Consider the following 23,704-nt stretch of genomic DNA (forward strand, 5'->3'; position numbering starts at 1 on the left):
ACTGACCAGCACGTGTGAGTGAGACCTAACCCATTAGCACAATCCTTATCTTGACACCAACTGCTTAAAGCCCAAGTTCACTTTTGTTGAAACCATGCAAAAGTATCTTCTGCCACAAAACTACCGCCTAGCAAATTTTTATGTAGAATAATATTCTATTTAGGTGCCCTAAAAATTGTTTAATCATCTTTCCTTTTGCAAAAAATAATCCTTAAATAATACAAACGTGCACTTTAGTATGGCTAAATGCTATAAGATCTCACCACTCCACTCAAATGTTGGCGATGTGGGAAATCTGGAGCAAGACAAAGTTTGACATTCTTGCTAGAGTTAAAGTAAGTAGTTGTGTAATATCCAAACACACTGATCGGTATCTCCATGTCGATGATCTGACTGGAATTTCTGTTCTATCTATGCCTTCGGGCATTGTACCTTATTTAACACCGAAGTTTCAGCCTATTGAATTTGAGCGCAATTTCACCTGCTATGTGTAGTTGCAAAACCAACTGAGCAGAAAATTGATAGTGTGCAGTAGATCAGCCTTATTTATACAGTAGTTTAGTGGAAATGTTGAAGAACTTTCCAAATAAACAACTTTCATCACGCAATCTGGTGCAATTTCCTAACATTTGCGAAAGGCACAGATTGGGCAGTTCTCAAATTGCAATTCTTAAAGGCCAGAATGAGGATTCTTGAAGGAGAGACTGGCAGCAGATACAGGGAATGGATTTATATGACGGTCTTTTATAGAAACCTTTAAGAAATGTATTTTAAAAAATTACTAACCTTGAAGGCTGCATTTTACTTCTAAGACAGGGCAGTGTATGACTTAAGAGGGAGATGTCCTACTTTTTAAAGGTGATAAAGTCTTTAGACAATGAAATAATGAAATACAATCTTACAAAAATGATACTGTATTTTTATATAGGTATAATCCAGACGATACGGTGGGACTCGCAGGGCTTGAACAGTGAAGTGTTTTATAAGGTTTATTTCAACCAGGCGCAGGCTTGTCTCCCTTCGGTCCCGAGGAAGATGAGCTTGTGCCTCATCAAAATAAACCTCATCACAGAATGTTCACCTTTCAAACTCTGCAAGTCCCACCTTAATTTATCTTTTAGATTATACATACTGTATCTCCTGTTTGGTTGAGCTCCCAGTCCCATTCTATCTATCCATCTATCTATGATATAAAAAGTCTACATACCCTGTTAAAATGTCAGGTTTCTGTGATGTAAAAGAATGAGACAGATAAATAATTTCAGAACATTTTCCACCTTTTTAATGTGACCTATAAACTGTACAACTCAATTGAAAATCAAACTGAAATCTTCAGGGGGGGTTGGGTAGTGAGTAAAATAAATAATGTGGTTGCTTAAATGTGCACACCCTCTTATAACTGGGGATGTAGCTGTGTTCAGAATTAAGCAATCGTATTCAAACTCATGTTAAATAGGAGTCAGAACACACCTGCCATCATTTTAAAGTGCCTCTAATTAACCCCCAAAAAAGTTAGGCTATTCTAGTAGGTCTTTCCTGACATTTTCTTAGTCGCATCCTACAGCAAAAGCCATGGTCCTCAGAGAGCTTTCAAAGCATCAGAGGGATCTCATTGTTAAAAGGTATCAGTCAGGAGAAGGGTACAAAAGAATTTCTAAGGCATTAGATCTACCATGGTCCACAGTGAAGACTGTTGTCATCAAGTGGAGAAAATATGGCACAACAGTGATATTACCAAGAACTGGATTTCCCTCAAAAATTTATGAAAAGACGAGAAGAAAACTGGTCAGGGAGGCTGCCAAGAGGCCTACAGCAACATTAAAAGAGCTGCGGGAATATCTGGCAAGTACTTGCTGTGTGGTACATGTTACAACAATCTCCCGTATTCTTTGTGTCTGGGCCATGGGGTAGAGTGGCAAGATGGAAGCCTTTTCTTAGGAAGAAAAGCATTCAAGCCTGTCTAAATTTTGCAAAAACACACTTTAAGTTTCCTAAAAGCACGTGGGGAAAATGTGTTTTAGTCTGAATCCAAAGTTGAACTTTTTGGGCATCATTCCAAAAGATATGTTTGGCACAAAAACACTGCACATCACTAAAAAGAACACCATACCCACAGTGAAGCATGGTGGTGGCAGCATCATGCTTTGGGGCTACTTTTCTTCAGCTGGAACAGGGGCCTTAGTCAAAGTAGAGGGAATTATGATCAGTTCCAAATACCAGTCAATATTGGCACAAAACCTTCAGGCTTCTGCTAGAAAGCTGAACATGAAGAGGAACTTCATCTTTCAGCATGACAATGACCCAAAGCATACATCCAAACCAACAAAGTAATGGCTTCACCAGAAGAAGATTAACGTTTTGGAATGGCCCAGCCAGAGCCCAGTACTAAATTCAATTGAAAATCTGTGGGGTGATCTGAGTACGGCTGTGCACAGGAGATGCCCTCGCAATCTGACAGATTTTGGAGTGTTTTTGCAAGGATGAGGAGTGGGCAAATATTGCCAAGTCAAGATGTGCCATGCTGATATACTCATACCCAAAAAGACTGAGTGCTGTAATATAATCAAAAGGTGCTTCAACAAAGTATTAGTTTTAAGGGTGTGCACACTTATGCAACCATATTTCATTTTTTTATTTTTACTTCCCTCCACCTAAAAGAATTCAGTTTGTTGTTCAACTGAGTTATACAGTATATAGGTCACATTAAAGAGGAACTGCAGTCTGCTCACATAATTTGTAATAAAACATATTTGCCATTCTGAACTTCCCTCCAACCACTTTGCATATTTTATATATACTGTGATCCTGTACTTGCCAAATATGCTGCAGAAATCTCCCTGCACTGAGTCTGGCTACAACCATTTTAACTGTGGGCAGCTGAAGCTGCTGCCTGTTCACTTCCTGGATTTACAGAGGTACACCTACAGCTCTGCAGCCCTGGAAAAAATTCTAAAATATGTAACGACTATTTGTTACATTTTACACCCGTATTTAGGGTGTAATATGGTGAAAACTGATTGTGAGTGCAGTACTTTTTCAAGCTCCTGTAAAAAAATTAATAAATGCACATTTTTTTATTTATTTTTTTTTTCCCTGCAAAAACGTGCATTTAGTTTTAAAGGTGAACCTATGCTTTAATGCTCACACGCATTACCTAAAGGAACAGCTGGTAATGGTCAGATCGGGTAACTGTTTTTCTGTGAGCTACCCTAACCTCTGCAGACTTTACTGGGCCAACCAATCTTGGTGATCGCCCAGGATCGATTTTTCCAGTTGGTGATCTGGTCTACCCAAGATTTGGCCTGCATCTGGGGAAGAGGGGTTATTGGCTTAAAGCTTATCTCAAGCTTTTAGTGAAGTATTAAATCGCTTGTTTGGGCCAAGCTGTGATGTTAACTGTCTGCCTCTCCACCTCAGCCAGGTTTTGTATTTATAGAATATTTTGTTCCTGGGAGTGGGAGGGGAACTTCCCACCCCCCCCTGCCAGAACACAGCGCTGTATCCTGTATATAGCTGAGGCTACGTACAGCTTATGCAAATCTGGTAGTGAAGGTAAAAATTAGTTTATTTAGACCAGCTCGGCCCAAACAAACATTTTAAGGATGCATTCAAACTTGCGATTAGTTGTGATCTGCATGCCCATTAAAAGCGATGGGAGGCTGCAGTCTCCCACAGCTAATTTCGCCCTCTTGCATGTAATCGCTCATGCACCGATCAAATACGAGTGATTGGCCCTGGACTCAGGCAGGATGCATTGCGTTCAATGAGGCTGCCTATCACAGCTAATCGCAGAGGTTTTATGCATATAATCCCAGGCAAGGTGCGTTCGCAAGTGTGAATACACCCTAAACCTCACGAAAAGCTGGAGATCAGCTTTAAACTTGCATGCTCAGCATGTACAATTGTGTGTTTTTATATTGTAACACCGGCCAACACACAATTTGGTGCCTTGACTGTTAGACCTGTTCCTGGGTTTATTCGACCCACTGATTCCAAAAATATGGCACCGATGTTTCCCTTTTACATCTAGATTTTATAGATGCAGCATGAGTGCCATATGCCACTTTCTTTCTTTTTTCCACTCTGGTGGCCTGTCAAAAATGAGAATCCAAATATAAGCAAAATATGTGTGGATGATCGTGATATAGACATAACCTCTACGGTGCTGGATCGACAAAAATGAAACCATGTAAGTGTCAATATACACACCTATACAATCAGAACTATAATACTGTTATAGGGAATCTTTAGTCAAAAAATTAAGTCCTGCTAGATCACTTTAGGCTGGCCCCTTTTGCAGGTATAGCTATGTAAAACATTAAACATAAATACTTATACTGTTTAAAATCCAGTAATACACTGTCTCACCCTGCTTTACACATGCTCAGTTGCTCTCCATTTTTAGGCACTGCTGAATTTGTAGAGGCCGATCTGCTGACAGCCTTGAAGCGCAATTAAGCCTATAGGCGCCTTTCACACAGGCGGCTATTCTGCCGCAGTTAAAAAGCATGTTTTTTTCCTGTGAAATTCAAGACTCCAGGCACTGCGATCAGCTGCATTTGCACAGTGCGATTAGCTGCAGTTGCGTTTAGCTGCGGTTTGCCATTTCCATGGCAACCCGACAGGGTACCGACTCGCACTGTTTGGTATGAATCTTGAGGGGGAACTCCACGCCAAAGTTTAAATGCAAAGCCGGCATGGGTTCCCCCTTCAAGAGCATCCCAGGCCCTTCGGTCTGGTATGGATGTCAAGGGGAACCCCCTACGCCGAAAAAAACTGCGTGGGGCCCCCCCGCAAAATCCATACCAGACCCTTATCCGAGCATGCAGCCCTGTCAGAAAAGGGGGTGGGGACAAGCGAGCCCCCCCCCCCCCCTCCTGAACCGTACCAGGCCACATGCCCTCAACATGGGGGGTGGGTGCTTTGGGGGAGGGGGGCGCCCTGTGGCCCCCCCTCCCCAAAGCACCTTGTCCCCATGTTGATGAGGACAAGGGCCTCTTCCCGACAACCCTGGCCGTTGGTTGTCGGGGTCTGCAGGTGGGGGGCTTATCGGAATCCTGTAGCCCCCTTTTAATAAGGGGGCCCCCAGATCCCGGCCCCCCACCCTATGTGAATGAGTATGGGGTACATGGTACCCCTACCCATTCACCTGGGGGAAGAAGTGTCAATAAAAAAAAAACACTACACAGGTTTTTAAAGTAATTTATTAGACAGCTCCAGGGGTCTTCTTCCGGCTTCAGGGGTCTCTCCGGTTCTTCTCCAGGTCTTCTGCCGGGCTCCTCCGCTATCTTCTGCTCTTTTGCCGCTCTTTTGCTAGCGGAGGAGCCCGGTCTGCTGCCTTCTGCCTTTTTCCCTCTTCTCTTCTTCCGATGTTGACACGACGCTCTCTCCTGCTGGAATGCTCTCTGAGCGCTCCGCTCTGACTTATATAGGCGGTGACCCGCCCCCTTATGCCGTCAGTCCCTGGGCATTCTGAGACTGTGACGTTTTAGGGGGTGTGGTCAACATCACCCGGTGACCACACCCCCTAAAGCATCACAGTCCCAGCATGCCCAGGGACTGTGATGGCATAAGGGGGCGGGGTCACGCCTATATAAATAAGTCAGTGCGGAGCGCTCCGAGAGCATTCCAGCCGGAGAGAGCGTCGTGTCAATATCGGAAGAAGGCAGCAGACCGGGCTCCTCCGCTAGCAAAAGAGCGGCAAAAGAGCAGAAGATAGCGGAGGAGCCCGGCAGAAGACCTGGAGAGACCCCCGAAGCCGGAAGAAGATCCCCGGAGCTATCTAATAAATTACTTTAAAAACCTGTGTAGTGTGTTTTTTTTATTGACACTTTTTCCCTAGGTGAATGGGTAAGGGGTACCATGTACCCCATACTCATTCACATAGGGTGGGGGGCCGGGATCTGGGGGCTCCCTTATTAAAGGGGGCTCCTGGATTCCGATAAGCCCCCCGCCCGCAGATCCCGACAACCAACGGCCAGGGTTGTCGGGAAGAGGCCCTTGTCCTCATCAACATGGGGACAAGGTGCTTTGGGGTGGGGGGGCCGCAGGGCGCCCTCCTCCCCCAAAGTACCCACCCCCCATGTTGAGGGCATGCGGCTTGGTACAGTTCAGGAGGGGGGGGGCGCTCACCCATCCCCACCCCCTTTCCTGACTGACCGGGCTGCGTGCTCGGATAAGGGTCTGGTATGGATTTTGGGAAGGACCCCACGCCGTTTTTTCGGAGTAGGGGGTTCCTCCTAAAATCCATACCAGACCTAAGGGCCTGGTATGCCCCTGGGGGGAACCCACGCCGTTTTTTAATTTAAAATTTGGCATGGAGTTCCCCCTCAAGATTCATACCAAACCGTGCCGGGCATTGGCGGGGATCCGAGTCGGATCCTCGTGCTCGTCGCTCATTGGGAAAGGAAAAATCATTTTTCCTTTCCCGATGAGCAGCTTGGCGCTGTTATCCGCAGCTGACACAGTGCACTGCGATTACCTGTGGTTATGTGCACATAGCTGCGCTAAATTGCTCCTGGACGCAGTCAATTCTATTTTATCTATCCGCACGGAACCGCATTTATCTAATTTGCAGCTAAACGCAGTGTGTGAATGGGGCCATAGGAAAGCATTGTGTGCTTTTAGCTGCGGTAGAAAATTCGAAAATCCGCAGCTAAAAGCACCATTCTATCCATCCGTGTGAAAGGGGCCTTACAGTCAAGCAAGCTGCTTCTGTTCAGTCACAGCACGAGGCCTTGCAGCTTTCACATGCGTTTACAAATTTGTGCTAACTAAACCCCTGCTGGTTGGTCAGCAGACTGGTTGCCATATGCTGGGATAGTTAACGCTACATTTGGAGAAGACACTTTCATGAAGCCCCCTGGGACTCTTCCATCTCCAGGCTGCCAAGGTCTTCCCCCCCATTGCCGGTGTGCAATACAAGCTGGTTTGACCCTGACAGTATATGCTGTTCTGGGTTCAAACCCTCCGGTAAGCCTCCATCTTCACTGGCTGTGGGCATTGCACGTTTTTTTTTTTTTTTGAAGACACTGTGGTGCGGAGTATCGAATTGGTCTCTATATTTTCCATCCAATAAGATCTAATATGTACATATAACGGACTTAATAGTAACCAGCTGTGTATTATTTTATATCAGTCTGTATGGAGTTACACGCTGGTGATGGCATTGTGCACATTTTTTCACAAGTGGTGACCTTCAAGGTCCTTATTGTTTACGGATTTTAATTATTGGTTCACTGAAGGACATTCAATTTGTTTTTGATGGACATTTGTTTTTTATTGAAAGCACTGGACACTCATTTATTAATATTTTTTTCACAATTTATACATTGAGGGTGTATTTTCATTTAGCGCTACACTTTTTATTTTTTATTAACCCCATGAACAGGTCTACAAGGCTAGGCAAGGATTTTTTTTTTTTTTTTTTTTTTTTGGGCTGTGAAATCATTCTGCAAGACAATCATTCAGGAGTTGGATTGCTGCCCTCTGTCTATGGCAACCTTGGGCAGTATTTTCATTAAGAGATGCATTTTTTACATGTTTGGAAAAGTACCAGTTCTTTATCTAAATGAAAATTGTTGTTTTGATCCATGTTTCCTGCTTGTTTACCCTGGGCACTCCTAGAACTTGATTATAGTTGAGAAATGAACATTGGATAGTTGAGTTACAGAGCAGGAATATTGTTCTATATGTACAAATTCCTTCTCCTGTGACTCTTCATAGCTGATCAGAATGCATACAGAGTAAGTGCATCTAGCCCGTTGCTTTCAGATACATCAAATTGTCAAGTACGAGAAGCCCAGGGGACACCAGAAGAAAATAAATTTGTCTGCCAACTAAAGAAGCAAAATTGCTTTTATTAACTGGTGAACTGCTGAGAAGCAGTAGATTCCCATCATGCTGGGCTTGTATATTTATGTAGCTAGCTGAACAACAGTTAGTATATATTTATCATGAGGAATCTATAATACCCTATACATAGTGGATTTCACTTTATTTTAATAAGCAAACTGCAAAAAATAAATGTTTAGCTTACAATATGGTTATGGGAAAAAAGGTTTGTTTTTTGAATGTTGTATTACTCGTTAAAGGATTATTTTATTGAATAAAGACTTGAAAGTTTTGTTTTTAATTTTGGAAACCTGGGTCTCTATAGATAGTAGAGCTGCACGATTAATCGTCAAGAATCGTTATCAGTTTTTTTTTTTCCCGTTGTGATCTTGACAAAAGTGTTTCACAATTCTTGCTATGCAAAGAATTCTCTCTGCTCTTCTGAAGCCACAGCCCTCAAAAGAAAGGAAGAAAAAAAACGGGCAGTCTGTCAAGAATCACAACATTCTTTAGCAATGGAAGTTTAAGTATAAACATTGTAACAATTTGTCAAAGGAATAGACTTTGTGTGTAAATGAGGAAAGTTTAACCACTTAAACACTAAACCTTTTTCTGACATTTTGTTGGTTAAGTTAATATATATATATATATATATATATATATATATATATATATATATATATATATATATATATATATATATATATATATTTTTTTTTTTTTTGCTAGAAAATTACTTCAAACCCCCAAACATTATATATATTTTTATAGTAGAGACCCTAGAGAATAAAATGGTGCTTGTTGCAATATTTTATGTCACACTGTATTTGCACAGCGGTCTTTCAAATGCAATTTTTTTGGAAAAAATAACTTTAATATTATTTAAAAAAAAAAAAACTAACCAGTAAAGTTGGCCAATTTTTTTTTTTTTTTTTTTGTATAATGTAAAGGTTTTACATCGCGAGAATCATGATCTTTTTATTATAAGCAAAAAAATTGTGATTCTCATTTTGGCCAGAATCATGCAGCTCTAATAGATAGAAAAATATAGTTTAGACATTATTCATTCCTTTTCTTTTTTTATACAGGATTTATATAGCGTCAACAGTTTGTGCAACACTTTACCATATAAAGGGAGACAGTACAATTACAATACAGTTCAATACAGAAGGAATAGGTGGGCCCTGCTCAGGGAGCTTACACTATTGTTGTGTGTTAATGAACTTCTGCTTGTCATCTTAACAAAACTCTAACCTGGATTCCCAATGGGTTGAAAAAAAAAACCCAAAAAACTGAAAAACGTGTACCAACACAAGTGATGTTAGTGCGCCAATATCCCCTGCTGTTCTGTTGAATTCTGACAGTGGTGAGGCTCTCCCACGCCTGCCAGAATTGACACATCAGCGCTCGCAGCCACTGGCTGCAAGTGCTGAACGGAGGCTGGTTTTCCCGCATGACCTGTCCACAAAAGCCGGATGTTAGATCGGCTTCTGTTGGATAGACCGATGTGCACACTGTCCAAAAGTCAGATTGTTCCTGCTAAACTGGACTGTTTTTGGACTATGTACAGCCAGCCTTACCCTAGGAAAGCTGCTGAATACACAGTTGAAATTCATGTAATAAAACTGTAATAAATCTGCTTAAAAGCTTTGATTGGTGTAAACCAGGCATTGTTCACTTACTTATAACAGGTGAAACCTTATTATTCACTCAAATGAATAACAAAGAAACAGCAGCACACTGATAAGGTCATCTCTCTGCTCAATCCGTTCTCATCTCTTGACTTAGTAAATATACAGTGCAACAGAACTTGACTGGCTACTGGTGCTGCCCCCTCTCCTCATCTTTTCCTGTAGATGATATTAGAGAAGACTTAAATCAACATAAATTTGGTTGGTTTACCAATTGCATTTAAAAATAAATGTACACTAAATATTTGCAATTACACGCTAGTAATAATTTCTAAATTCATAACTGCGTTTTATTGTTTTTAAAGCCTTCTACTTCAGTTTTAGGTGCTGAATGTGTTCCTGCACAGATTTATCAGTGCTTTCACTTTTTGTTTTACAAGGCAATGGATCTGTCTGTGGATGAGTCCAGTTTAACAGGCGAAACTTCTCCGTCTTCTAAATCTACCACCCCACAACCAGCAGCTACTAATGGGGATTTAACATCCAGAGGCAACATCGCCTTTATGGGAACGTTGGTTAGATATGGCAAAGCAAAGGTGAGACTGTTTATGTATATTTGATTGTTAAATCCTATTCTAGCCATGCACCCAGTAATGTGGCTTGATACCTAGTACACGTGATGAGAAAATAGAACGCAAAAATACTGCTTTTGAAGCGATCGTACGATAATCTGGTCATCAATACACCGCTTTGGAGAGCCTATCACGACCGTTCATGCAAAATTATCTGTAGGGACAAACAACGAACATTTTTTTTTTTTTTTTTTTTGTGTGATAACAGAAAAAACTATTTTTCCTTTTTAATCAGTACAGTATTTGGCCAAAAAAAAATCAGGAGACCAAGAGCACGCGTGCTCAGAAACAAAATAATACATTTCAACACAATACATTACATCACTTCTGAAGTTGTATTTTGTTGTATGAGAATTTTTGTTAATCCAGTAACCTCTTCATTTTTGATATGCGACTGGAATGCAAAAGAAAAATGGTCGATCATTCGTCCAATTTTCTTATGTGTACTGCTCATTGTTTGAGCAGCAACTTACAATTGTGTATGTCTCCTAGAAAATACATTTCTAATTTCTTGTTGAGACAGGAAGTTCCCTAGAAACAACAGCCAATGAGAGCTGAAGAGCTGGGGTGTGCCTCTGTGAGTCTGTGTAAATCCAGGAAGTGAACAGGCAGCAGCTTCAGCTGCCCACAGTCAAAATGGATGCAGCCAGACTCAGTGGAGGGAGATTTCTGCAGTATATTTGGCAAGTACAGAATCACAGTATATATAAAATAATATGCAAAGTGGTTGGAGGGAAGCTTCAGAATGGCAAAGATGTTTTTAATACAAATTATGCGAGCAGACTCAAGTTCCTCTTTAATAGAGCTGCATCTACCCTAAGTTGTTTTACAATGTCTTAAAGAGGAATTGCGGTCTGCTCACATAATTTGTAATAAAAACATCTTTGCCATTCTGAAGCTTCCCTCCAACCACTTTGCATATTATTTTATATATACTGTGATTCTGTACTTGCCAAATATGCTGCAGAAATCTCCCTCCACTGAGTCTGGCTGCAACCATTTCAACTGTGGGCAGCTGAAGCTGCTTGCCTGTTCACTTCCTGGATGTACACAGAGACACACCTCCAGCTCTGCACTCTCATTGGCCCTCTTATGATTCATTCCCCCTCCCTTCCTGGCAAACTCTCAGGAGAGTGAGCTGCGCATGAAGTCATAAGCCTAGGCTTTTTTTTCCAGACAAACAGGAAGTGTGTTTTACTATCCAAAGTTAAAACAACAAGGACAGAAGACTTAATAGATGGAATATGAAAAAATGACTGGAGTTCTGCTTTAAGTGCTGGAACAAGTATGCATATTATAATGTTCATGTGCTAGTTTTTAATTTGTAATGTAAATGTTTAAACCAGGAACAGCCAGTCAGCTAGCATTTTCAAGTAGTCAGAAATGGCACTCTCCATATTTCTGATATTTTTTTTCTTTCAATCTATCATGGATGCATCTAACCCACTGAGTCTGTGTTTTTTCTTGGTGCAGGGAATAGTCATTGGCACTGGAGAAAATTCTGAATTTGGGGAGGTCTTCAAAATGATGCAAGCAGAAGAGGTGAGTTATGCCTATGAACCAATGGAAGATTTAATATTAACAGGTAACTGAAATTTGAAATGCATCCAGCCTCCCATAGGATTCCCCTCTCTTATTGTAATGTTAAGCTTTAGATGCAGAATTACACTGTTAAGGCTGCCATGGCAGTACAATTTTTGGAATGTCACGGATCCTGCAGTCTGTGAAATATGGTACATTTAAAGTAAAAAAAAAAAAAAGTATATTTAAAATAACAAACATGTTAGACTCACCTGCTCTGTGCAATGGTATTGCACAGTGCAGCCCTGATTGTCCTCTTCTCGGGTCCCCGCCGGTGATCTTGGCTCCTCCTCTTCATGTGTCCCCATAGCCAGCCATGCGCCATAGATGCACACAGCAAGACTTGGCCCCGCCCCCACCTCCTCCTTACTGCATTTCATTGACAGCAGCAGAAGCCAATGGCTCCTGCTGCCGTTTGAGTCCCTGTGTGAAGAGGAAGAAAGGGGAGAAGAGATGCAGCTGTGCACGTCGCTGGATCTCCTCTTCCCTCTCTTCGCCTTCATGCAGGAAAGGGGGAGAATGGAGAGCAATAAAACATTTTTACCTTAATTCAAGCAATACATTAAGGGAAAAAAAATGTTTTTAGCTTTTGCAACACTTTAGGGGGATCATCTCTAAAGAATAATTGGCCACCTGTCCTAATGTGCAGCCCATTTACTCCTTTAGCAGACACCCTTGTGTTTGTCATTGTTAGCAGTTGGTTGACTATGCAACCTTCAAATGATGTTCAGCGATGGCAGCCTGAACAAGAGTTAGGCTGCATGTGAGGTCTGATGTTACATTAAGGGAGGCAATGGTATTCATACTTCAAGGTCCTGTTTAATGTAAACAACAAGGGGTCTTGCTGTTTCTTGCATCATAACTGTTTATCTTATGTTATATTGTACAAAGAATACATCCAGATTGTAGTTCTAATTGTACAGCCTACCTTTTTGATGTACAAAATAGGTGAGAAAGCTTTGCATTCTCTGAACAGCACCAGTGCCAAGTGGCCGACCTCCTGTGTTCAGTTAGCAGCAGTGCAGCCACTCGGCACAGGTCCCGAAAGCAATTGGAGATCACTGTAGCGGTGTCTACGTCAGTGATTTCCAGCTTCCAGGGGCATTGGGCAGGTATGGTATATACGTAGTTACATTAGTCCGTACCAATGCCTGGAATTATTCTTTAAGCCTTGTTCTCTCTCATGGGAGACAGGTGTGGCCAGAGAGGTGAGCTGAGAAGGTGCTGTTTATAAAGACACAAAACACGTCACCTAAAGTAGCTCTTGGCTCATATCTATACGAATGACCAGTTAATCTAAGTTTCATTCTAAAACTCCTAGGAGCCCAAGCAGCTGGCCTATTTCACCGCTTATTGGAGCCTGTCTTGCGATTTTGTTTAATTTTATATAGCTGTAGACTGCATTAACAATACCTCTGCTGTCCTTTTACATAACAATTCTGCATCAGCAAAACATGCTTCTTGATGCAGTGCACTTGGTTAAAACACAGCACAAGTAGGCTGTGATATTCTCTTCAGTTTAGAGAACTTCTCCTCAACCTCAACATGACAACCTCATGTAATCATGCCACTGGTGTGCTCAAGTTCACAAATAAGTTATCCGACAACTTGCTGGTTTCAACAACTCAGCATTGTGGCAGCAATTAGGATGGCATGTCCTTTGCCAAAATGATTGCAGTCTCAAATTGGATTAAAAAAAGTGCCTTTGAACAACCCCAGCCACATGATAGAGTACTATATACTAGGGGTGTTCAAGTCAAACTGGGACTTTTGCGTTTCTTTAATAAAAGAAAAAATTTCGAGAAGTGGAAACTGCATTTATTTTTCGACCTGCTCCCCTGCTACATTTATACACTTATCCCAACTAATGCCTGGTAAACTTTGGCATAGAAAGATTTGTTAGTATGCCTAAACCATCCTAGGACAGCCTGCTTCACTTTGTTGCCAGTGCTGAAATGCTGACCTCTGAGGAACTCTTTTGGGAGTCCAAACAGGTGGAAATCGCTCAGCGAGAGGTCCTGGGCTGTAAGGAGGATGTGACAATACCTCCCAGCCGAGTTGTGCACGTAGAGCTGTGATCAGTATGAGCGTGTGCAATGTCCTGGAGAAACAGAACGCCCTTAGTGATCAAACCAAGCCATTTTTTTCCGCAGTTACTTATGCTGTGGGCTGGGAACCACCACGGCCGAGATTGTCGCTGATGGACATACGGCCATCTTTGAAACATTTACGCCATTCAAATGTCAACTGTACTGTGCTTGAAGTCTTCTGTACATATCTGCGGGTTTTACACCTTCGTTCATAAGAAACTTAAACTTCACCACATGCTGTTCCATGCACACACCAACACTGTTGTCTGCCATCTTGATTAACAGTCTCAGGCTGCGCACATGTCACGTGCTAATCGGTCATAGGACACACTTGCCACTTACTACTGCGTGTAGTACCTCGAGGCCAGCATCCCTTTTTTAATACCTGTAAAATTAAAAGTCCCGGTTTAACGTAAACACCTCTCATATATTCCATTAAAAGGAAGTGGATAATAAACTGCTGCTGACTTCACAAATTATAACTAGTTAATACATTTGCCTCCATTGTTTGTACTGGGAGAGCAGATCATGTGAAGTCCTGACCTTCAGAAACATTTTATCTGGACACCCTTGCAGCTAAATCATACTAATCCTGCAGCACACATTCCATAGAGAGAAATCGAAGAAGCTTCTATTGCAGTGTGTATTTGGCAGATGTACATTTTCCACTTCAGATTTCGGTCTGAAGACCATGTCCACTCAGAGGAGCACGGCTCGGGAGCGAGCCTGTTCGAGTGCCCCCGTAACATGAGGCTTGCTATTGGGGGCACTCAGCAGTAATGAGGAGTCAGGACTGCTGGCGGGATCCAAAAAGATGATTGAAGAGGACCCAAAAGAAGAGCATAACATTTAAAAAGAAAAAAAAAACACACCTTTTATGAATCAATTTAAACTTTGTTGTCCTTTTATAGTACTGCGGCTTTGCCAGTGGGGGTTAGTCCTTGCATTCAGTAATCGTGTGCTCTGTGCAGCAATATGCCAGTCATATTAGGCAACAAATGTCTTACTGTTTGCTATGTGGACCGTGTTGTTTTGCAGCCTTGGGCATGTGGGTAGCCGCACATTTCCTATTTCTGCTTTGCCAGATGGCCAATTAGGAAAACACACAAGGGCCATTTTCACGTTGCATTTATGCATCAGTTTGTTGATTCATAATGGAGATAACATTTTCTTTCTCTAGGCACCGAAGACTCCGCTGCAAAAGAGTATGGATATTTTAGGAAAGCAGCTCTCCTTGTATTCTTTTGGTATAATAGGTGAGTATATATTCTGTACAGCCTTATGCCTCCCTCCCTAGCAGTGTGGAGTGTTTATCATCTGTAGTTCACAGTCATTGTCAGTCAATTATCACAGCAGAAAATAATATCTTGTTTTCAGGATGTCAGGAGGTATTTTTGGCTCAGTCATCTTGGCTGCTTTCCATTTTCCTGTACAGAACATCAAACATTTATTATGAATTAAAGCACGGCATCTCGCTTAGATAGATAGCACATTTATTATAATGCGTCTCATCTTTATCTTCATTTGTTCATAAGCTGTATTTCTCATGGTTAGTTATAAATTCAACACCACCTGCTATATTTCCAGAGATAATCATTCTTATGTTATGTGTTTTTATTTTTATTTTTTTTAGGTGTTATAATGCTGGTAGGATGGCTGCAAGGGAAGCATATCCTCGATATGTTCACTATTGGAGTAAGGTAGGGGACTTGCATATCTGCACCAGCAATTCCTTTGTAGACAGGACCAATCTCTAAATTAAACCTGTCACAAACTCTAGCATGTAATTAAAATGCATAAATGTTACCTTCAGTAAAACCAGATGTCAGAATCATCAGTTGATATAGACATTTCAAATTCTTCTCTTGAATATGTTGACCTTTTCACTTGTGGATTTCACCTAATGTAACCCCTGTTTAATTTCATTTATCATCATATACTGTTTGATTTTCAATCAGTTGTAACCAGTTTACTTTAAACTAAAATGCATTGTTCATTCAAAAAAATGTTTCTCCATCAAAAAAATTACAATAACAAACCTGTCATACTTACCTGCTCTGTGCCATGTTTTTGCACAGAGCAGCCCCAATACTACTCTTCTTGGGTCACCCACCAGTGCTCTAGGCCCCTCCCTCCTGCCAAGTGCCCCCCAGAGCATGCAGCTTGCAATTGGGGCACCCGAGCAGGCTTTCTCCTGAGCTGTAACTCCGTGTGTCCATTCACACACACACATCCGCGGCTCAGCCCCGCCCCCCTCTCTCCTCATTGGCTGGGATTGACAATGGTTTCCGCTGCTGTCCTAGCCAATGAGGAGGGGGAGTCCCCGGAGAAAAACTGAGGCTCTCGCGCACATTGCTGGAGGAAGTTTGGTAAGTATTAAGGGAGATTGAGAGTGCTGCACAAAGTTTTTTTGCCACCCCCCAACTGCCCACCTAAATAAAGCAGTGCAGCCACTCGGGGCTGTACCCATTCCATGGCCATGGCAAAAGTTAAATGACACATCCCATTCAACAGATAGTATCACCGATGAACATAACCTATTCAAGCGAATGGGGCCGCACTGCAATCGTGCCCAATGCACGCGTTTTAATGCGCTGATGCATCACTTTGAGGATTAAAACCGGTAGTAAGGAGATGACATCGCCTCCTCACCACTTGTCAAATGCTCTCTGAAAAGTGATTCACCACAGATCACTGTCAAAGGAGAAGCTATGTTAGCCACACATGTAAACAAGCAATACAATGAAATTGCCACTGTCTGATCTGTGTTTTGTGATTTATATGTGTTATGTTAGATGGTTAGAAATACTGAAATATATCTTAATTTAAAAAAAAAAGCCAGCATAAGATAAATCTAATTGTTTCCTTTTTTCTGTTTACAGTCTGGCAGTAGCAGCCATCCCTGAGGGACTGCCCATTGTGGTAACTGTAACACTGGCGCTTGGCGTGATGAGAATGGTGAAAAAAAGAGCTATTGTGAAGAAATTACCCATTGTAGAAACACTTGGTATGAATCCCAAATGAAATTAGCATATCATGTTCTGCATTTTATGAATCCCTTCAGGCCTAGTGTACTATCTGCAGTCTTCAGTGCGGCTGAAAATGAAGATCAATGATTCACTGAGTAGTCAGTACTTTACAGTTATAGGGACATAGTGTTTAAAAATACATTAGAGTGTTAATATTGAGTTAGAGGGAATCTGTCCTCGATGAAACATGAGCAACTAATACGGGAACCTATGAAAAAGCAATGCAAATCCATGAGCAGTACTACGTTTACGTATCTCTTTCCTCTCTTCGATTTACCTCCCAGGTGCATGTAGGCTTTTTATGGACGCGCTTTTAAAGGAAACCTTTACCCCAAATAACATAGAGGGTGCCAATGTTGGCTTGCTGTTATGTAAATTCTTGTTGCCCGACTGTCATTCTGAATTCTTCAGCGCTTTCAGTCACTAGCCGAGAACAAATATGCTCTAAAGACCTCTTGTTTCTGACTTTTCTGAGATGTGCATTTGCACTGGCTCACTGACTCAAAGTATTGAACCCAATAACTCAGCATAATAGCCAAATATCTTTTAATCGCCTTCTAGCTGACAACCAAGACCTTATACATTTATGTGACCCTATGCAGTACTGTATAGATTTCTCCTGTTAAAGCAGTCTAGAGTTTTTTTATGCATCTTTTACTGCCCTGTGTAGTATTACCTGCTTATGTTTTGTGATAAGTTCACTTTAACTTGAACTTGCAGATATAGTATAATACCAGTGTTCTAACATATAAGCTGAAACAGAAGCTGAGTTAGTATACCTGCCTTTGTGCGTTAACACTTCCCACAAGTGTTAAGTGTTAATTTTCTGCACATAAGTTTAGAACCTATGAAAAGGATTTCATCCATTATTGCAATTTTCAACTCCAATATAACCCCTATACCCAGGGGTATTGAATCAAAATTCATGGAGTTCAGTAAATTCAGTAAAATTTTTCTTCCAGCAGATGTCCACATTGCATGTTTGTGCGATGTCTCACATCCTTCCCGTCACAGCCCCCTCATTTTATGCTATATTACAATCCCTATCTTACATTAGTGTTCTCAGTCCCCCATTTCACATCAGTTTCCCCTTCAGCTTAGTGGCCACTGCAACTTCACATCACCCCCTCAGCACTTGCCCCCCTTTTACATCACATTACCCCCCCCCCCCCACAGTACTGCCCCCCGGTTCAGTTCACATCTTCCCCCACAGCACTGCCCCCACTTTACAGTATTGCTCCCCTTTACATCTAACCCCCCTCCCCTTTTCACAGCCATGTGCTCTTGCCAATATTCTCCTACCTTACACAGAGCAGGAGGCACAGAACAAATGAACGGAGGGTGGGAGCAGGAGCTGCCAGGGTTAACTTTTTATTTTAACTAGCTGGTGATTGATTGCTAGGACCACCTGGGGTCCTAGCAAACCAATTACCTGCTAGCTAATCAGGAAAGTTAACTCATGCAGCTCCCGATTCTGCCCTACATTATGCGGCTGTGCCTCCCGCCCTCCCATGCATTACTATTCGGCCTCCCGCTCTCCGCTCTGCCTTAAGAATGGCAGTGGCGGAAGTCAAGGTTGAAGAAGTAGCACCTAAAAACGTTTAAATCGGGTTTATTTCCCCAAAAATATAGGGTATGCACTTACAATGTTTTAACATATTGTATGTGCATACCCTATATTTTTGGGGGAAATAAACCTGATTTAAACATTTTTGCACTATGGAGTATTGCTTTCTTTCCATATATACTAACAACGAGGAGAGGGGGCTGTAAAGAGTCGCCAACACTGGAGGTCTATTCTAGCATACAGCAAGAGAGGTTGTGAAAGCGCAACACCCCCTAGCGGGGAGAGCTCTCTGGTAAGAGTAAATATGCAAGAAGAGCACGGATTGGAGCACTTGCACTTATAAAGTTCATTATTTCACAAGGCACGGAGAGAAACAAAGTCAAAAGTCACCTGATTTGTTTTCTTCTGTCTTGGTCATTTTTGAAAGACTGGTTTCTTTTTTGCTCCAAGTTTTTTCGCTTATTATTTTTATTTTTTTATGTATGGACTAATATGTGAATATCGCCAGCTTGGCACCATTAATTGTACCACTCAATTATTTACAGTTGCACGTGTCACTTTACGTTTATTTTGGTTTGTGCAGGTTTCTATATTAGGTTATTTAGCACGTATCACTTTATGCATTTGTTTTTTAGGGGTTTAGCAATAGCCCTTTGTCCTTTCTAGTATAAGCACTTTAATTGGTTTATTTAATACTACCATTTATCAAGGTCTATCAACATGTGCCACTTTACACGTTGGTTCATTCAAAGTTTTTAAACACAAGGCACCTTAATTGGTTTATTGACGATTATTATTATATTAACACGTGTCACTTAAGGTTTTTTCACTACCGCAGAGCAGCGCCACAACCGGCACACTCACATTACATTCTTCTACAGTAAGGACTAAGTCTGATAGATCTGGACCCCAAGTTGGACTCTTGGATATTGTAGAACTATAGAATCATTATAAATCTTATACAGTGGGTATAGAAAAGAATCACCCCTCTTTAAAATCGCTTTTTGTTGCTTTGCAGCCTGAAATGAAGAAAAAACATTTTTTTTTTTATCCAGAAGTATGTACTTAGTGCGACTTATAACATCCAAGTGAAAGATAAAACATTAACATGTCAGAAAAAAAATACATAAAATTCACAAACGGAAGCGCTGAGTTGGAAAAAGGATCACTCCCTCCTAAAAAATGACTTGTAAACTCAATTAGGTGTAGCCAATCACCAACTCAATGGCACACAAAACCATTTGACTTTCAACTGTGATCAGCTGTAATCATTTTGATTAGCTCAGCATGAAAAGAGCTTTTTTGCAGCATTTCAGTCTCTGGTAGTGCAAATGAAGCAAACAGTCAACTATGGATGGCACGGCACTGTCAAAAGATCTTTGGGATAAAGTTGTGGACAGGCACAAGTCAGGAGATGGGTACAAAAAAATACAAAGGCTTTATCAATGCCTAGAAGCACAGTGAAGTCTATTTTTAACCACTTGCTGACCAGCTCCTGTACATATACATCGGCACTTTGAAGATGGATATCTCGGTAACGGCAACAGCTGCTGCCACAACCGAGGTATCCATCTCTTCAGGAGGCGGTCTTGTTTACCATAATGGTGTTATTTGCAGAGAATTCGCCGCGAGATCACCGTTGGCGGCGGGAGAGGAGCCCCCACCCTCTCCCTTCGCCCTCCGCTGCTTACCGGAGCCGTTTGGCAGCGGCGGAGGCGATCGGGTCCTTGTTGTGGCTGGGTATGGAGACGAGTGAGGGTAAGATGCCCCCCACCCGTCTCCATACCATAGCAGGGCGGAAGTGACGTCATAACGTCACTTCCGCCCATACGTCTTAAAGGCACATTTTTTTCAAATGACAATTTTTGTTTTAATTTTTTTTATTGCATTTTAGTCCAAATACGAGATTTGAGGACTTTTTGACCCCAGATCTCATTTTTAAGAGGACCTGTCATGATTTTTTCTATTACAAGGGATGTTTACAAAATACTATTGCAATGACCGCCATTTTATTCTCTAGGGTGTTAGAAAAAAAGCAATATATAATGCTTGGGCGTTCTAAGTAATTTTCTAGCAAAAAACTGTTTTAAACTTGTAAACACCAAAATCTCAAAACGAGGCTAGTCCTTAAGTGGGTAAGAAGTTTTATTTGGTACAACACAGACCCTCCCTGGATCAGGTCGTCGATCTAAACTGGATGAAAGCAACTGGAGGAAACTGGTTAGAGAGGCTACCTAGAGACCTACAGCAACTCTGAAGCAGTTGCAGGGATTTATGACAAAGAGTGGTCATTATGTGCATGTGACACCGATATCACAAATTCTACAAGTGTGGATTTGTATGGGAGGGTTGCAAGATAAAAGCCACTTCTCAAGGAAGGCCACATGCAGTCACGACTGAGTTTTGCCAAAATGCACCTTGAAGATTCTGAGGCCACATGGAAAAGGGTGTTATGGACAGATGAGACTAAAATTGAATTATTTGGCTTCAACACCAAATGATACGTCTGGTGGAAATCTAATACAGCTCACCATCCAAATAACACCTTTCCTACAGTAAAGTGTTGAGGTGGTAATATCCTGTTATGGGGGTGTTTCTCTGCAGCAGGGACTGGAGCACTTGTCAGGATAGAAGGGAAAATAGATGGGGCAAAATACCATCAAATTCTTGAGGAAAATCTGCTGCCCTCTGCCAGAAAGTTGTCAATGGGAAGAAGGTTTACCTTCCAATGTGACAATGACCCAAAGTACACAGCAAAAATGACCACACTGTGAATCTCCTTGCATGGCCTAGTCAGAGCGCAGACCGAAACCTCACTGAAAGTCTGTGGAATGAAGACTGCAGTCCCCAAACGGACAAACAAGTTCAAATTTGACTGAACTTGTGCAGTTCTGCAAAGAAGAGTGGGCAAATATTGCAAAGTCTAGATGTGCAGAGTTAGTAGAGACATATCCCAACAGACTAAAGTCTGTCATTAAAGCAAAAGGCGGTTCAACAAAACACTGACACAAGGAGGGGAACCTTTTCCAATTCAATGATTATGTTTTTGAATTATTTTCGGACATGTTGGTGTTATATCTTTCCCTTGTATGTTATAAGTTGTAGTGAGTAAAATACAGTTGGATAAAAAAAAAGTCTTCATTTCATGTTAACGCAACAAAATGTAATTCTTTTAAAGGGGGTGATTTTTTTTTTTCCATACCCACTGTATATTCCTGAGATTTTGTATTTAACCCAGAAATAAAGGTTACCTGCAACCAATACAGTAGTTGTCAGATTCAGTCTAAAAGCAAGCTTTATGTATGCAGTAAATGGATTTCATATCTGTGTTAATTAGTCCACTTGGTAACTCCTTTCCAAATGCAAGTTTGAGTCATTTAAAGTGGTATTTAACCCAGGACCCTGCATTCACTATATCTGGTCTCACACAGTACACAGAACATGGAAATACAGTTATTTTAGTAAACATAAACTGCTAAATACCTTTTCTCATCAGCAGTATAGAGCAGTCTTGTGACCTTTTTATCAATGTCCAGCCAAGCACTTATTAAAGCTTATAGAAGGCGTTTTCTGACTGTTCTATGATTGGCTGATTGGTCCTGTACTGATCACATGCACTCTCCCAAGAAATAAAAACTTTTTAGCAATACGCACCAAACTGAGCATGTGCAGCCTGACTCCATTGACTGTGTTATCAGGAAATTATCAGGGGACAGTGGAAGGAGGGGAGGATCAGAGAAGACAGGATCAAACAGCCTTTTTACACAATGCAGAGGATTAACCCCTTAGGTTCCACAGTGAATATAACAAGCATGCTTTACTTCATATACAGACGGATTATACTGTTGATGGTTTAGTAACACTTTAAATGCAGTAATGAGAGAAAAGTGATAACAACAGAAAAGATACAGCAACTGATTTGAAGACCTGATGTTTCTCCCTGCTGTGTTAGATTACGGTCTGTTATGGCGAACAGGAAACTGGCTGTACAAAACAAAAGCAATCAATGTTGCCAAATCAAATATTGCTTTTGGCAACAGGCCTTATAGTGTTGTGTAAATGAACACTTCCAATTATGAGACAATCTGTGAAATCTTTGTGATTGCTACACAGTGATGTGGTGAATAGGGATTTGCTGTAGGTGTGGAGTACATCCTTCTCTCAAAGACAATTATTATAAAAAATACATAACATGCACACTGGTCGCTAGTTTGCTTTTTAGTGTGAAACAAGAAAAATAAAGATTGTGAGAGTGTGCTTGTGTATTGCTTTTATTGTTTTTTCCTGAAAAGAGGATCACAATATATCCTGGGGTTGTAGATGTCATTTGAGGATGTTCTTCACAGTGAGACATCTGCTTGTCTAAGGCCACCACAATGGTGGTAGATGGAAAATGCGTTACTTTAACAAAGTATTAAACTTTTTTTCATCTGATCCACCACCATATTGTAGTTTTCTGACTACGGTGATTACATGCTCTGTAATCACACAATTCCTTTTAACCTTCTCAGGGTCTGAGGCTGTAAGCGGCAATGTAGCCCAAGCAGACTGTATAGCTAGGTAGAAAATAGCAAAGACCCTTCCTGTTCCAAAATAATCATGGCAGTTATCACTTCAGAGCCACTATTTGCAGGAGCTATTTCTTGCTCAGGATACTTTACAGGACAAACATTAAAGTGTTACTAAACCCAGTAATATGAAAATAGTTCATCCGCCCCCCTACAGTGCTCACAGCTTATAAAATCTTATTTTTACATTAAAATACTGCCACTATATACCTTATCATTTGACCTGGCTACCTCTGAGAACAAGTAAATGTTCTCTCCAGCATAAGACACAACTGAGCATGTGCAGGTCAGCTACTCTGCCTGTGTTAGCCGGCCTTCACCAGATAGACAGTGCAGGAGGGGAAGGATCTGTGCATACAGGATAAAACAGCCTTTTTACACAATGCAGAGGATTAACCCCTTAAATTCCACAGTGAGTATAACAAGCATGCTATTCTGCATATACAGACAGGTTTTACTGTTGTGGGTTTAGTAACACTTTAATACACAACTTATCTCTGGCCAATGCATTTATTCGATCCTAATTCAGAGCCTTTACCCAGCATCCCCCAGTGCTTTGCAGGCACTGCTTCATTGAATGAATGGGCTGAGAGTATTGCATAGAGTGGAACTTTTGTTTGTACTTTGATTATTTGATATGTTCTATTGCTCTGGACTGTCTGTCTACTGCCTGCAGTCCTTTGTAGTCACTTGCAGGCATTTCATCACCCTTAGGCTAGATTAATTCTCAGAGAAGCTGTGCTTCATTAAACTGCTGCAATGTTGACTAACAT

At 41.4% G+C, this 23,704-nt stretch overlaps 1 protein-coding gene across 1 annotated transcript in view; it reads left to right on the forward strand.

Moving 5' to 3' along the window:
* The window catches only part of ATP2C1 (ATPase secretory pathway Ca2+ transporting 1), a 163,406-nt gene that overhangs the window by 80,022 nt on the left and 59,680 nt on the right, over positions 1-23,704 (forward strand). Inside the window, 5 exon segments of the mRNA XM_073632757.1 lie at positions 9,905-10,060; positions 11,570-11,638; positions 14,948-15,023; positions 15,401-15,467; positions 16,650-16,774. Coding sequence (XP_073488858.1) covers positions 9,905-10,060; positions 11,570-11,638; positions 14,948-15,023; positions 15,401-15,467; positions 16,650-16,774 — 493 coding nt within the window.

Source organism: Aquarana catesbeiana, linkage group LG05 (genome assembly GCF_042186555.1).
Source record: "Aquarana catesbeiana isolate 2022-GZ linkage group LG05, ASM4218655v1, whole genome shotgun sequence".
Lineage (NCBI taxonomy): Eukaryota > Metazoa > Chordata > Amphibia > Anura > Ranidae > Aquarana > Aquarana catesbeiana.